The following is a 15413-nucleotide window of genomic DNA, read 5'->3' on the forward strand; positions in this document are numbered from 1 at the left end:
TCCGTTTCTGTTCACTGTTGAATAATTACAAATATTATCTTTGTCCACACCCATGGAACTGCCCTTCCTATTTTGGATTAGGCAAAAAATCATGCTGTCCTAAAATTTGCTCCCTCTGTCACATGCCTTACTCTGTGTCATGTAAAAATAGGTATACATGATTATTTGTATAGTTTAAGGGCATCATTCTATGGGCTGTGATTGTGGTTCACTTCACTGAATCTCTACTCCCATCCAGTTTCATTCACCGTATTAGAAGTCTATGTCATGTTATGCATGCTGTCTTGATCTCCCTGGGATCAGTCAAATAAATAAGAAAATAAAATTCTCCTTTAATTAGTAACACAGTGCTTTGTTACTCCACAGACTATATTTTTATCTTTTTTCTTGCCCTTACCATCAGCTATTGAATTTTTAAAAAACTTCATGAAACAATGGATCAACTGATTTGACTATTCAACATAACAGTCACTTAATTAGAGCTTTTCTATGTTTGCTTGACACCAAGAGGTCATTTGGATTTGTGCACCCACTAGATAAGGGTTGAAAAGCTAATTTTGAAAAAGAGAAATAATGAATGGATTGGTATGGAAGCTATCATAAAAACATTGCATAAGGAAAAGAAATGAAGAGCCATGGATGTTGGGAGCAGCAATCACTGGAGGGGAATTTTCTGCCAGGCAGGCTACAGAAGAAATGTGACCACCTGGAAGCAGCATCTGTAACACTATCTGAGATGGTGTTTCAATGCATCAGGAAGGCAGGAATCCCTACCCAATTGGCTTGAATCATTTAGCCTACCTCAGGTACTAGATGGGCAATGAAACATGTCATCTGGAGAAACTAAGGCTTATCTTTCAACTAATAAAATATGTGTGCAGTTGTTCTTGGAACCAGCCAATTATTACCTGAAGTTGTTTTAAATACAGCCAATATACAGCTTTTTTGCCAGATTTAGTGAAGAAACAGATATGGAGATGTGAATTGAGAACTGCCAAGGTGAGTTTTAGCAGCTGAAAGCAGCTCTTACTTGTAGCTCTAGACCTTGAAAAGCTGCTCACATTAATCACAGATCTTCAGAGAGGGGTCCTGAAACACTGTTAACACAAGTGGGTAAAGACCAAACTCTTCATCCAATGGTGTTCCTAAGAAACTGTTGATGAGAGAATTCCATTCCTGTCCCTCAGAGAAAGTGGGCTATGTGGTGGTATGCATCTATGAGAAATTACATTGTTCTCTGTAGGAATGTCAATTTGAACACAAAACTGACTGAATGGCTCTGAAAAGTCCACAATAGGTTTATGTCCTGAAGTCTAATCCTGCAGAAATATGGCTTTAAGACAGAATGACAAGTGTATTGTTCAGATAATTATTTCAGGGGATTAATAACTATAGAGCAATGCAAGAAGTGAGCCTAAAAAATAAAGGATATTGTCAACAGAACTATTTTGGACTATAGCAGCCCAGAAAATTACCACTGATGAATAAATATTTCACAAAGAATATCCATATAATTGCATGTTCTGTATTCAGGTAGTCCTTGATTTACAACTGGTTGCTTAGCAATCATTTGAAGTTATGATGGACTCCCCCCCCAAAGGTACCTATGATCTGATTCTGAAGTTCCAATGCCCTTCAATCACATGACCACTTGTCAAATGCTCAACTGGCCGCATTTATGGCTATTTGCAATGTCTTCTAGTTTTTATTTATTTATTTAATTGGATTTGTATACCGCCCTTTCCCGAAGGACTCAGGGCAGTTAACAGGGAATTAAAACAAGAAATACAAAAATTAAAAACAATTAAAAAGATTATAACAGTCCCTGAAAGAGTAAAAAACCCCAATTAAAATTAAAATTAAAATTAAAATTCTCAGCCTAGGCCAGAGAGCTCGAAGAGCCAGGTCTTCAGGTCCCGGCGGAATGAACGGAGGTCGGGGGCAGTCCTCAGCTCCATGGGCAGCTGGTTCCAGAGGGCAGGCGCACCCACTGAGAAGGCCCTCCCCCTGGGCGTTACCCGCCGGCAATCTTTTACTGGCGGCACCCTGAGAAACACCCTCCCTGTGGGAGCGCACTGGACGAAGGGAACTTGATGCTGGCAGCAGGTGTTCCCTCAGATATCCCGGACCCAAGCCATTTAGGGCTTTATAGGTCATTACTAGCACCTTGAATCTCACCCGGAGGGCAACCGGAAGCCAATGCAGCTCGCGGAGTAGAGGTGTTACATGGGAGTATCGGGAAACCCCCATCACAACTCGTGCGGCTGCATTCTGCACCAGCTGAAGCCTCCGAGTGGTCCTCAAGGGCAGCCCCATGTAGAGAGCCTTGCAGTAGTCTAAACGGGAGGTCACGAGCGCATGAGTGACTGTGTGTAGCAAAAATGCCCCATAGTGATCAATGGTTTGCTTTATAACCACAGTGGTCACTTTATGACAGTGACAGTGCCTTAATGATCACTGCAAAAAATGGTCATGAAATCAAATTGGTCATATAGGTGACCCTCTTTTAACCATAATGACTTATAACTGTAATGGGAAGGTTCCATTAGAGTCATAAGTCAAAGGACTACCTGTATGTTGTGTTAAGGATCAGTTCTTAGCATGGGCATCCTAGCAGACAGAGCAGTATTTAGCTAACCCCATAATCTTTTAAAAGGGATACATGTGAATGAGTCAGTCAACTCCAATACTACCTTCATTGACAGCAAACACATTTGTTTCAATCCACATTAATTCAGCTCAGACAATGAATCTATACTTGTAAAAGGAACAATGGCATGCCTTGGCCTACTTGCAAAATCAGATTACTTAAACTCCATTTCTGCTAGAGAAAAATGGCTTGGTTTTTTTTTTAAAACTAAAAAGAGATTGGAAATGGAGGCTAAGAAGAAAACCAGCAAATCTGCTACTGACACCCAGGGATAACTGAGTCAGAGATAAACCTGTTGCAGAAAAAAAAGTCCTTGAGAAAGTAAAATTTAAAAAATCAGTTAGCTAGAAGTATGTTGAGCTTATTTTTAAATCAAATGTATCATCTTTGATTATTATTTACTGAAGCTCAGTGTGTGTTTTATAAGTTGACACCTGTTTACACCAGTTACTTCTTTATTAGTAACAAATCAATAGCATGTTGGGATCTGCTTAGTCATTATCTTGCATACTTTTCATTTTTTATTAAATGAGTTCTTTGTAAAGTAAAGCACTACAAATTTAAATAAAAAAGAAAGTAATAGAAAATAAGAAAGAAAATGAAAGAAAACAGGGAAAAGAAAAAAAAATAAGAGTGGTTTTTGATCCGCATAGCAATTTTATGTTTTTTGTATTTTATATTTTTATTTATTTATTTATTTATTTATTTATTAGTTTTTATAAACCGCCCTTCTCCCGAGGGACTCGGGGCGGTGTACAGAGGAAGGAATGTATACAGAATTGAACAATAATAATAATAAAAAACAATAGTGAAAACAAACTGGGACCCCAATTAACGCTATCATGCCAGGCCGGACTGCTGGAACAAAAAAGTTTTTAAGTCGCGTCGGAAGGTACGGAGGTCGGGGGCCATCCGGATTTCGGTTGGTAAGCTGTTCCAGAGGGCTGGCGCACCCACTGAGAATGCCCTCCCCCTGGGGGCCACCAGCCGACATTCCTTGAGCGGTGGCACCCTGAGGAGGCCCTCTCTGTGGGAGCGCACAGGACGGTGGGGTGCTGACATTGGCAGAAGGTGCTCCCGTAGGTAGTCCGGACCCATGCCATGTAGGGCTTTGTATGTCATTGTTAGCACCTTGAACTTCACACGGAAGGCAACCGGAAGCCAGTGCAGCGCACGGAGGAGAGGTGTGATATGGGAGTATCGGGAAGCTCCCAAGAGTGTCCGTGCCGCTGCACTTTGCACCAGTTGAAGCTTCCGAGTGGATCTCAAGGGCAGCCCCATGTAGAGAGCGTTACAATAGTCTAGGCGAGAGGTCACAAGGGCATGGGTGACTGTACGTAAGGAATCCAGGTCCAGATAAGGCCGTAGTTGGCGAACTAGTCGAACCCGGGAGAAGGCCCCCTTGGTCACAGCTCCTATGTGGTCTTCCAGGGAGAGCTGCGAGTCTAGGAGGACACCCAGGTTGCGGGCCTTATCTACAGGGGGTAGTAACTTGTCCCCGATGTTAAGCAATGGGACGTTCTGAATATCCTGGCTTGCCGGTACGTGCAGCCATTCAGTCTTGTCCGGGTTCAGTTGAAGCCTGTTTCTCCCCATCCATTCCCGGACCGCTTTCAGGCAGCGGGACATCACGTCTAGGGCATCACTGATATTGTTTGGAGTTGAGATAAAAAGCTGGGTGTCATCAGCATACTGATGGTACCCTACTCCAAAACTGCGAATGATCTCACCCAGCGGTTTCATGTAGATGTTGAACAGGAGAGGCGAGAGGACCGACCCCTGAGGGACTCCGCAAGCGAGAGGCCTCGGGGTCGACCTCTGTCCCCCTGTCAGCACCGACTGCGAGCGACCCTGGAGAAAGGAGGAGAACCAACGCAGAACCGTGCCTCCCACTCCCAGTCCCCTGAGGCGTCGCAGCAAGATACCATGGTCGATGGTATCGAAAGCCGCCGAGAGGTCTAATAAGACTAGGACAGAGGAATGGCCCCTGTCCCGGGCTCTCCAGAGATCATTCATCAGAGCGACCAATGCCGTCTCCGTGCTGTAGCCCGGCCTGAAACCCGATTGGTACGGGTCTAGATAAACCGCTTCATCCAGGATCTGAGGAAGTTGGTGCGCCACCACGCTCTCAACAACCTTCGCAAGGAAGCGAAGATTGGAGACTGGACGAAAGTTATTCAAAGAGGATGGGTCCAAGGTGGGCTTCTTGAGGAGAGGTCTCACCACCGCCTCCTTCAAGGCGGTGGGGAAGTGACCCTCACTCAGAGAAGCAGAGATGACCGCTAGGAACCAGCCTCGTGTCCCCTCTCGAGCTGCATAGGCCAGCCAGGAAGGGCACGGGTCCAGTAAGCATGTGGAGGAGCTCAACCTTCTCATAATCCTGTCCACTTCCTTAGGAGTTACAGGATCAAATTCTTCCCAGATGACGTCGACAAGACTGTCCATGTCTTGTTCTTCCATCTCAGCCCAGTTGGAGTCCAGGCCAGTTCGAATCCGAGCAATTTTATCCAGCAGATATTGACCGAATTCCTCGGCTCGACCCTGCAAGGGTTCCTCCCTCACCTCTTGGTTTAATAGGGAGCGAGTCACCCTGAACAAGGCAGCCGGGCGATTATCTGCGGACACGATGAGGGTGGAAAAATAGTTGGATTTTGCCACCCTTATCGCAGCGAGATAAGACCTGGTGAGGATTCTTAGTCGCAATCGGTCGGATTCGGATCGACTGGATCTCCAACGGCTCTCTAGGCCCCGTCTCCGACGCTTCATCTCCCGGAGCTCCTCGGTGAACCATGGGGCTCGCTGGGATCTGCGCCGGGTCAGAGGCCGCAAGGGTACAACTCGGTCCAGAGCCTCCGTGGCTGCCTTTTCCCAGGCTTCCACTAAGGCATCCGCCGAGCTGTGAGCAGGGAGTGCATGCGTGTCCCTAAGCGCTGCCTGGAACTTATCAGGGTCCATTAGGCGCCTAGGGCGGTACCATCTGACTGGCACCGTGCACCCACGTTGGGGGGTGGCAAGGGGGAAGTCTAGCCGCAGGAGGTGGTGATCGGTCCATGACAGGGGCGTAACAGTTGTGGCACCCCCACCGATATCATCACGCCACCGTCCAGACAAGAACACCAAGTCTGGGGTGTGGCCTCTCTCATGAGTCGGTCCAGAAATTATTTGCGACAGGTCCATGGCCGCCATGGAAGCCATGAACTCCCGAGCCAGTTCGGACGATCCTCCCAGGGACGGTAGATTAAAGTCGCCCAAGACCATGAGTCTTGGGAATTCAACCACCAACCCTGAGAGGGCATCGAGTAGCTCGGGCAGGGCCGCCGCTGCACGATTAGGTGGTAGGTACGCCAGCAGCAGGCCCAACTGCGCCCCTGGGCCGTATCTCAGTAGGAGAGACTCACATCCTCTCTCTAAGGTTACATTATAGCTCCTTTCTTTCCTGGGTTATTATTAAACCCATAAATCGCAAGTTCATTTTTTTCCATTTTCAACAAAAAAAAATCTGTAAATTTTCTTGTATATTTGTTTTATTACAGGTTGTTTTCAAATTCTGCCAATATCTTGAATAGCTCTGTACTTTTAGGTAAAAGGTAAAGGTTCCCCCGCACATGCGTGCTAGACGTTTCCAACTCTAGGGGCCAGTGCTCATCTCCGTTTCAAAGCCGAAGAGCCAGCGCTTGTCTGAGGACGTCTCCATGGTCATGTGGCCGGCATGACTAGACGCCAAAGGCGCACGGAACACTGTTACCTTCCCACCGGAGTGGTCCCTATTTTTCTACTTGCATTTTTACGTGCTTTCGAATTGCTAGGTTGGCAGAAGCTGGGACAAGTAACAGGCGCTCACTCTGTTACGCGGCACTCGGGATTCGACCCGCCAAACTGCTGACCTTCTGATCGACAAGCTCAGCGTCCTAACCCACTGAGCCACCGCGTCCCTTCTGTACTTTTAACTCCTTTGCTAAAAAGAACTCTTTTGCATGTTTCCTTTTCTTCCCCTTTTAAATAAAATTTAATTGAAGAATTATTGTGAGACTGCATAGAAACAGATTTTTCTAGACCAAGCAATACTTCAGTAGTGGAGCACACTATTTGTACAATAGTCCCCCGCATTAAAAAGAGCCTTGGTGGAGCAGTGGGCTAATGCCTCCTTAAGTAACACCAGCTGCCTGCAATTAATGCAGGTTCGAGTCCCACCAGGCTCAAGGTTGACTCAGCCTTCCATCCTTCCGAGGTAGGTAAAATGAGGACCCAGATTGTTGGGGGCAATAAGCTGACTGTGTAATAATGCCACTTGGGGGGGGCAAAAGCCCTAATAAGCAGGCATATACATAGAATGAAGGCTATTGCTAAGCACATTGGTTTGTGCTTAAATTGTAAGCCGCCCTGAGTCTTCGGAGAAGGGCGGGATATAAATGGGATTAAAATAAATAAATAAATAAATCTCCAGAGGAGTTAGAAACTTTCCTGTCTGAAATCTGAAGCAGTCAACAATCAATGTGATATAGAAGGTTCTGAACAAAATGAACCCATGATCTAATGAGCTTTTTTCAATTTCTTCCTCAACTAGTTTATGGGTCATAACATATCAAAAGGGAGTAAGGATGCGGCCTGCTTATAAAGTCCTCAAGAATGCTAGCAAGGGAAGATGAATTGCAGAAATGCCATTAATGCACAAAAAATAGAATCCTGCCGGTTACAGAATAGGGGAGCTGAAATTCTGGGAGAGAATGCTTTTTCTTTTTTCAAAAAAACCCTGAACAACATCTGACAGTTCTTATGGGAGTAATCTTTCACATTTATAAATTTCTCAGATTTTTAGAATGCAATTTGCCTGTCAAAAGAGATTTTAGAAATAATTGCATGTGAGTATGAGGATGAATAAAATGTGCACACATGCTAATATGCATAAAAACATGACAATGAAGAAAATAAACTAATTGAAGGAGAGATGAATTATGTCCAATTTGTCACTCAAAGTAATGGATTTTCAATATATGTTTTTTTCAAAATGTTGCATGAATATCTTTTATTCTTAAGATATAGAAAATGACAATCAAAAATTTATTATGTATCTCTATTGATTTTCACAGGGTCAAGGAGCGCTGTCAGAGAGGCTCCGGAGTTTTAGCATGCAAGACCTTACCACAATTAGAGGAGAGAGCAGCAGCACTGCAATTCCACTTTCTCCTGCCCCATCAGTTTTTGCACGGGCAAGTAGCAAGCAGAGTCAGCCAAAAACTTCCAAAATTGCATCAGACAGTATTGGATGTTCAGGTTAGTAGGAGTTGCCTACAGACTTAAGTGGTAACATTTCCTCCTATCATCAGTTATTAAAAATGGACACAAGATGACATAATAACATTGAATTTTGTACTTCCCCAAAGCCCATATAGTTCCAATTTCAAATATACTAAAGGACATTTTAGAACGATTTTGTGACCTTCAGTTGGGCAAAATTGTGAGTCATAAGGCAGCAATTTTTGAACCAAGGTACCTCAAACAGATTAATTTACACAATACTGGGACCCATTGCTCTTGCAGAATGAAATTTGGGAAACTTATGGCCGCTTTAGTGCCACTGCTATGCTGCTGCTACTTCAGTACCACCATGCTTCTGGGTGATATGATCAGTAGGGAAGCTGGCAGGATACACAAACTTAATCATGATTGCCCACTGCAGGGAGCATGAGCAAGAGGGAAGTTAGTAGGGAAGATTGCAAGTTGCTCAGTTAAGTTTGCCCCATTCATGCTACCTCCCCAGATCCTATGCACTTGCATCATGCCAATGAACTGCACGTCTGTTCACCATACCTGGCCTACAGTATATTACAACCCCCTACATCTTTGTGATCTCTGTGGCAGCTCTTGCACAGCCCCAAGCACACTTCCTCATCTGTACAGCACCACAACACATGCTTTTCCTGACCTCTGCAGCATCTTTCACATAACTCGACTGCACCCTTCCCAGATAATATAGTAATATTAATTCTTCGTTCTTTGTAAAAAATGGAACAGAGATGTTACTTTTATTAAACCAAAATGCATGAAAATGTCACATTATATGTTAATGCTGCTGGAATTCAACTTTGCATGGGCTAGGTTTCTTCACCTACTGTTTGTTAAGGAAATAGTTGCAGAGATATTCAGCACAGGAAATTTCTGCACTTTTTTCTCTCTTCCTTGTGTAAAGACAAAATATACTCCGTATATTTCTATATAACATGTCATCTGTTGGATACTCCTGGGGCTGTCATTTTCTCTCTCAATTCAATTCCCTTTTCTTTCTGATTGAGACCTGCAGTTCAGGCTAGAAAAGATCACTCCACAGACTCTTAGCTGTAGATTGACTCAAGTAACTTATTATTTCCTAAATAAAGCTAATTTTTATTTTCTTTCATAAAAGTGGAACACTTTTTCCATACACTATATAAAGGTAATTATGATCCAGCAAAAACTACTATGGGTTCAAATTTAAAAATGGAATGTAAGATGTAAAAAGCATAAATTAATGAACAAAAGAAAAAAAGATTGTTATGTCTATTTTTATTGATTTATTAAGCAAATTTATAGAGCTGCCTTTCTATCAAAAGACCTCTAGGTGGCAAACAGAAATAAAAACTAGAATAGAGTAGAGCTGGAAGGGACCTTTCTGGTCCAGCCCCCTGCTCAAGCAGGAGAACCTATACCGTCTCAGACAGGTGACTGTCCAGTCTCTTCTTACAAACCTCCAGAGATGAAGCGCCCATGATTTCTGAAGGCTGAAGCTGTTCCACTGGTTGATTGTCCTCACTGTCAGGAAGTTTCTCCTTAATTCCAGGTTGCTTCTCACTTTGATCAGTTTCCAACCATTGTTTCTTGTCCTTCTATCTGGTGCTTTGGTGAACAACCTGGCCCCCTCTGCCTTGTAACAATCAGATCTTCAGTCTTCTAGAAGGCCAGTAAGATAGAGGCTATCTGTATCTCAGTGGAGACGCTGTTCCACAAGACAGACACTATGACAAAGGTCCAGCACAGGTCCAGCTTCACTGAGGCATGTCCATTCTGTCTACATAAGATGGTGGCACAGTTTACTTAGTCACATGCCACATAGGTTTTAAACAGAGCAACTAACATTTGAATTGTGCCTGTAAGCTCGGATGTTGTGTAAATACATCATGAAGCATCCATTGGTACAAGTGCCACTGCATTCTAGACTAGCTGAAACTCCAAAATGTTCTTCAAGGACAACCCCATCTATTTTATACAGTAATGCAATCAGGAGGTGACTAAGACATGAGTGACAATGAGCAATGTCTCCTGATGTAGGAATTAGTGCAATTGGAGAACATTATGTAAATGATGATGATGATGATGATGATGATGATGATGATAATGATGATAATGATGATGATGATGATGATGATAATAATAATAATAATAATAATAATAATAATAATAATAATAATAATAATAATAATTAATAATAATAATAGAGTTGGAAGGGACCTTTGAGGTCTTCTAGTCCAACCCGCTGCTCAGGCAGGAAACCCTATACCATTTCAGACAAATGGCTGTCCAGTCTCTTCTTAAAAACTTCCAGTGTTGGAGCATTCACAACTTCTGGAGGCAGGTTGTTCCACTGGTAAATTATTCCAACTGTCAGAAAATTTGGGCAAAAGCCCTCTAGTCATGGCTACTATCTGCAGCAGCTGTGAGTCCAGGAATATTCCACCCACTTTCCTCTGTGTCTAGAATTTACTACTGCCTCCACTTTATATTCTTTCTCCCCATTTACCAGTATAAGAGGGGAGTGCTACCTGTGAACACAGAATGCAGGGGGATGCCTCTTTCACCAATAAAGATTGATGGTCAGGGTGAATTTGGAAGGTCTTGTGGAATTAAAAAAATATATTGAAAGCCACAACAGATCCCCTTCTGCAATTCTAGTCCTCTCTTGTCTACTTGCATCTACTGCATTTTTGTATGTGTCCTTTACTAGTTCAAGTTGCTCTTTAAGAGGATTTAGGCAGCTTGCTTCTTGTGCAGAAAATGTGAAACACAAGGGATGGCACTTTTGTGACTGATTGTTGGCAAGACCTGAGAGTGGAATCTGAAAATTTCTTGGAATAAAGACATACCAGTAGAGGAGTGTGCTGCATTGTTGTAAGGAAGAGATCAATTTGTTTATAGGAAATATTACATCTTACAGTCACAGTTGTCACAGTTGATTAACCTTCTCAGATTCTCAAAATCTTCAATCATGTAATTTCAGACATATGGCCCCAAAACAACTGAGCTGTTTCCTGAGCTATTAGGAGATCCTTTCAAAGCATAAAACGACCCACTTTGGTAAATAAATCCATTGTTACCAGTATGTTGATATATCTTTGCATTAGGGAAAGATTGGTAATAAACTCTAGGGGAAATAGTCCCAGGGCTGTGACAGACTTACTTGTTGCTACAATAATTCAACCCATTCACCAGGAATTGGCAAGACCACCAGAACTCACTGAAATCTCTATATAGGGTTTTAAACACACACACACACACACACACACACACACACACACACACACACTCCTGTTATTTTGTTATGGCACAGCTGTAATATTACTCCCCCAGTAATTTTACTCCCCACAGCTGTAATATTACTCCAGGAAGACAATTGTTGGTCTTCCTGGAGGTCATTCATTGGGGCCTGGCATATGCACTAATCCTAATCCCTAATAGATCAACAATCTCTCTCTCTGGTTCAGTTTTTCAGGTTGGTCTGATTTATTGTGTATGGCTGGGGCTTCGTTGTTGGGGAGGGTGACTGTGGCACTTTATATTCCAGCTTATTTGAGAGGGTATTTGGAAATTTGTTTTGGAGCCTGGAATGTAGAAGATGTAAAAATCAAAGTGGAACAAAAAATATGCCTGGTTTGCCAAGGTGTGACCAAATTTATATGATCTATGGGAATTTGTAGAACCAATTCCTTCCAACAAGTGTCTGCATTGCTGAAATGGAATTTTTACCACCAGCAAATCCTTATTAAAAATATAGTTATTTTCTGCTGAAGTACATGATAATAGTGCAAACGTGTGGAGCCTTCTTGGCTGCAGGATGTTTTCTGCCCTGTGTCATTCCCAACAGCCTGCACTTGTCTTCAACAGTGAAGGGCCAAGAAGGCTCCACACACATTTGCACTTTTCAGGTGACCCTGAGGACACAGGTAAACCTCCAAATGGCCCCAACGACTCTCTAAAAAATGCAAATGACCAGCTCTCTGCAAGCAATATATTTCAATCCTTCTACTTCCCCATTATCTAGTCAGAGCTGAAGAAACTTCTTGGATGAGAAACGAAACATCTTCAAAGAAAAAACAAGAAAGTCTAGTTGCCTCGTGAAAAAGCACTTTTAGGACATCCGTACCTGGATGACAGGATCTCCATAGACATTTAGGAATCCACCATCAGACATTACTTGATAAGCAGGAATCAATATCAAGCAGAAAGCAATACCCTAATCAAAAAACTGCCAACAGCAAAACTATAACGGTAACGGTAACGGTTCCCCTGCACACGCGTGCTAGTCGTTTCCGACTCTAGGGGCCAGTGCTCATCTCCGTTTCAAAGCCGAAGAGCCAGCGCTTGTCCGAGGACGTCTCCGTGGTCATGTGGCCGGCATGACTAGACGCCAAAGGCTGTTACCTTCCCACTGTAGTGGTCCCTATTTTTCTACTTGCATTTTTATGTGCTTTCGAACTGCTAGGTTGGCAGAAGCTGGGACGAGTAACAGGCGCTCACACTGTTACACGGCACTCGGGATTCGACCCGCCAAACTGCCGACCTTCTGATCGACAGGCTGAGCGTCCCGATTCCACTGAGACACCACGTCCCTAGCAAAACTATACCCCCACCAAAATTAACAGGGCAAATTACTGTATATAAATAGGTAGAAAATCCCATACTCATACTTGCACTGATAACAGTTGGAGAATGAAATGTCTGTAAGTAAACAACAAAGCTCAGAAAGCACCAAGGATTCCACAAATGAAAAAAAGCATTTTTAAATATGTGGCTCTTTTTTCAGAATATACATGTTGTTCAGTTTGTCAATTTGTGCAAGGTGAGTGTGAATTATTTTTATGCAATCTGTATGTCTTTTATAAGCATTAATTCTTGCAGCTTATATTTATATCTGAATTATAGTATTTGTAATGTTGTATCCTAATATTAACAATTCAGCCTTAAATAGTTGCTGGTGTGGTTTAGAAAGCTATCTGTGAGCTACACTACCAGTCTGGAATGCTGGCTGAGAAATGCTGTTTTTGCACACAAGTTTTGAATAATGCAGATTCTTTAGACATTTAAAATTGAAATTTAGAATTTGCTTTGATGTGATTCTCACTTAATAAGAAAGGGTAACTTTGGTTAATAAATGTAATCTTTGATAGCATGTTTTCAAAGAAATCCTAAATCAAGCTGACTTGCTAGGCTGTCTCTTGATAATGATTGTTCTTAAGTTATGAGGGCAAGAGAAGAAGGGGACGACAGAGAATGAGGTGGCTGGATGGAGTCACTGAAGCAGTAGGCGTGAGCTTAAATGGACTCCAGCAGATGGTAGAGGACAGGAAGGCCTGGAGGAACGTTGTCCATAGGGTCACGATGGGTCGGACACGACTTCGCAGCTAACAACAACAACAACAAAGTTATGATCATAAGGGAGCCTATGTATTACAGTCGTAACTTGCAATGCTCGTAAAATGGGTCTGTCATGTGATCAACCCGGTTTTACTTTTTTTGTGTGGTGCTCGTAAAATGAACATGCATCTGTAAATTTGAACTCATTGTTCAATTTGAACAAAAGCCAAAAGCAAGAAATAAGTGACCCCACTTAGTTTATTGGCTCAGACAATCTCAGCCAGCTGCTGCCATTGCTGAAATAGCATATTGAAGAACTCATATTAAGGAAATATGATTTTGGACAGGAATGGGGAAATCTTGACCAGCTAACAGGCTAAATTAGGACAGCCAGTAGAACCAAAATAAGATCATATGAATCCCTTGCTCAAAGCCTCTTTTTTATTTCCAGAGAGCTACCACTTTAATTGGTTAACTCCTTCTTTACTTTTCCCATTTGAAAATAATAGGGGAAATGATGTCAGCCCCAAACTGAATATGGTGGAAATGAGATAATCACATCTGAATGCCATTGGTTCCTGGAAACTCTGATGAAGAAAGAGTATCCCCTTTTAATCGCTGGACAAAACTGAATATCCAAAATTATTGTTAGGCAGCACATTCAAGATTAGAAGAATTACTCAGTGAGGAAAAAGATGAAATCTCTCTTGTCATAAAATATTGGCATTGATGTTGATATTAGTACTTCATCATTTGATCCCTTCTCCAAATGCAATGGAGGAAAAAACCCAGTTGGAGGTCAATGCCAACTTGTGGTGTGTGGAGCTGTACCAAATTCTAACAAATGAAGCCTTGCTTCTGTGTGTGTGTGTGTGTGTGTTTGTGTGTACATATGTAATATGTAACACATGTATAATTGGAAAGTAATACATTTATTCTATTTTTACAACAAATATAATTTGTTGTATAATTCAGTTGAAACGATGCCTATTATAAAATGGTTATGCTAGGTCTTTTCGAGGAAGAGTCTGCTTTGTACGTGGTTCAAATTCCAGTAGCTTACATCGCTTGTTGTTTTTGTTTGGTTTGCTTCTTTGAATGACTTTGCTTTAAGTTTGTGCCATAGATTTATTTCCTTTTGGAATAAAAGCCTTTGTGCTCCATGTTTGTCACCAGTAAAATGGGCAGGAGCTATCATTTTAGTCCAGTATGGTAAGGGACATACAGAACTTTCCATTTGCTCTTTAACCTCCCCTGGGAGAAATTCAGCTCAATTTGGGGTGGTCAGGTTTTGTAAGGAGTTATAAATCTTTGTGAGAATTTTATTCTTAATCCCATATGCAGACAACAGGTCCTAACAGATAGCGGGATTGAGGTCCAGAAATGAGCTATGGGGTGTTAGAGGTATAAATTGGGGAGCTGCAGCCTTCAAAATGTTGTTGTTGCTGTCAGACCAGCATACCAAACCACAATACCATAGAGAGCGTCCTCTCGTATGGTATTGTGGTTTGGTATGCTGGTCTGACAGCCGCGGAAAGGAAAGTATTACAGAGGGTAGTGAGCACAGCACAAGACATTGTGGGCTGTTCCCTGACACCACTGGATGACATCGCCAGGGCTCGTTGCCTTGGAAGCGTGAGGAAGATTCTCAGGGATGACTCACAACCTGGACGGTATCTCTTTACTCTCCTACCATCCGGTAGGAGATATAGGAATATAGCCAGCTGAACCAACAGGCTGAAAAATAGCTTTTATCCGTGGGCTGTTAGGCTTTTAAATGGGATATAATCTCTGTGAACTTGTGCAGCATTGACTTGGGAGGCCGGTGTGTGGTGTAGTTGGTTCACATGGTGTGGTAGGATGGAGGGTTTGTTGTCACTGTGTGTTGGGAGGAGAGAGCACGGGGGGAGGCTCAGCTAATCTCAATGTACACATGTTGTACTTTGACAATAAAGGTTTATTATTATTATTATTATTTATTATAATTATAGTTCCTAGTATCCCTCATCACAAGTTATTCATTCTACTTTAGGTTCTTGGATATTTCCAATAACGTCTGGAGGGCCACAGATTCCTCATCACAATTTTAAAGTTAACGTCCTGTGTAATCAACTGAAAAGGGAAAAGAATATTAATTTGGAACAAATGTATTCCCTTTTAT

The 15413-nt window shown here is 42.5% G+C and overlaps 1 protein-coding gene across 4 annotated transcripts in view; it reads left to right on the forward strand.

Annotated features, from left to right (window-relative positions):
* LOC308677486 (receptor expression-enhancing protein 1) overlaps window positions 1-15413 on the forward strand; it is a 70793-nt gene that overhangs the window by 46654 nt on the left and 8726 nt on the right. For 3 of the 4 annotated variants that reach the window (XR_014028501.1, XM_081343928.1, XM_081343929.1), the window contains exon 6: window positions 7738-7921. Coding sequence is in view for 3 of the 4 variants with exons in the window: in XM_081343928.1 (XP_081200054.1) it covers window positions 7738-7921 (184 nt within the window). In the remaining variant the exon portion in view is untranslated. Of the gene's footprint in view, window positions 1-7737; window positions 7922-12701; window positions 12738-15413 lie in introns of all 4 variants that reach the window. The other variant, XM_081343930.1, reaches the window with a different exon arrangement.

The sequence above is a fragment of the Vipera berus genome, assembly GCF_964194415.1.
Source record: "Vipera berus genome assembly, chromosome: Z".
Lineage (NCBI taxonomy): Eukaryota > Metazoa > Chordata > Lepidosauria > Squamata > Viperidae > Vipera > Vipera berus.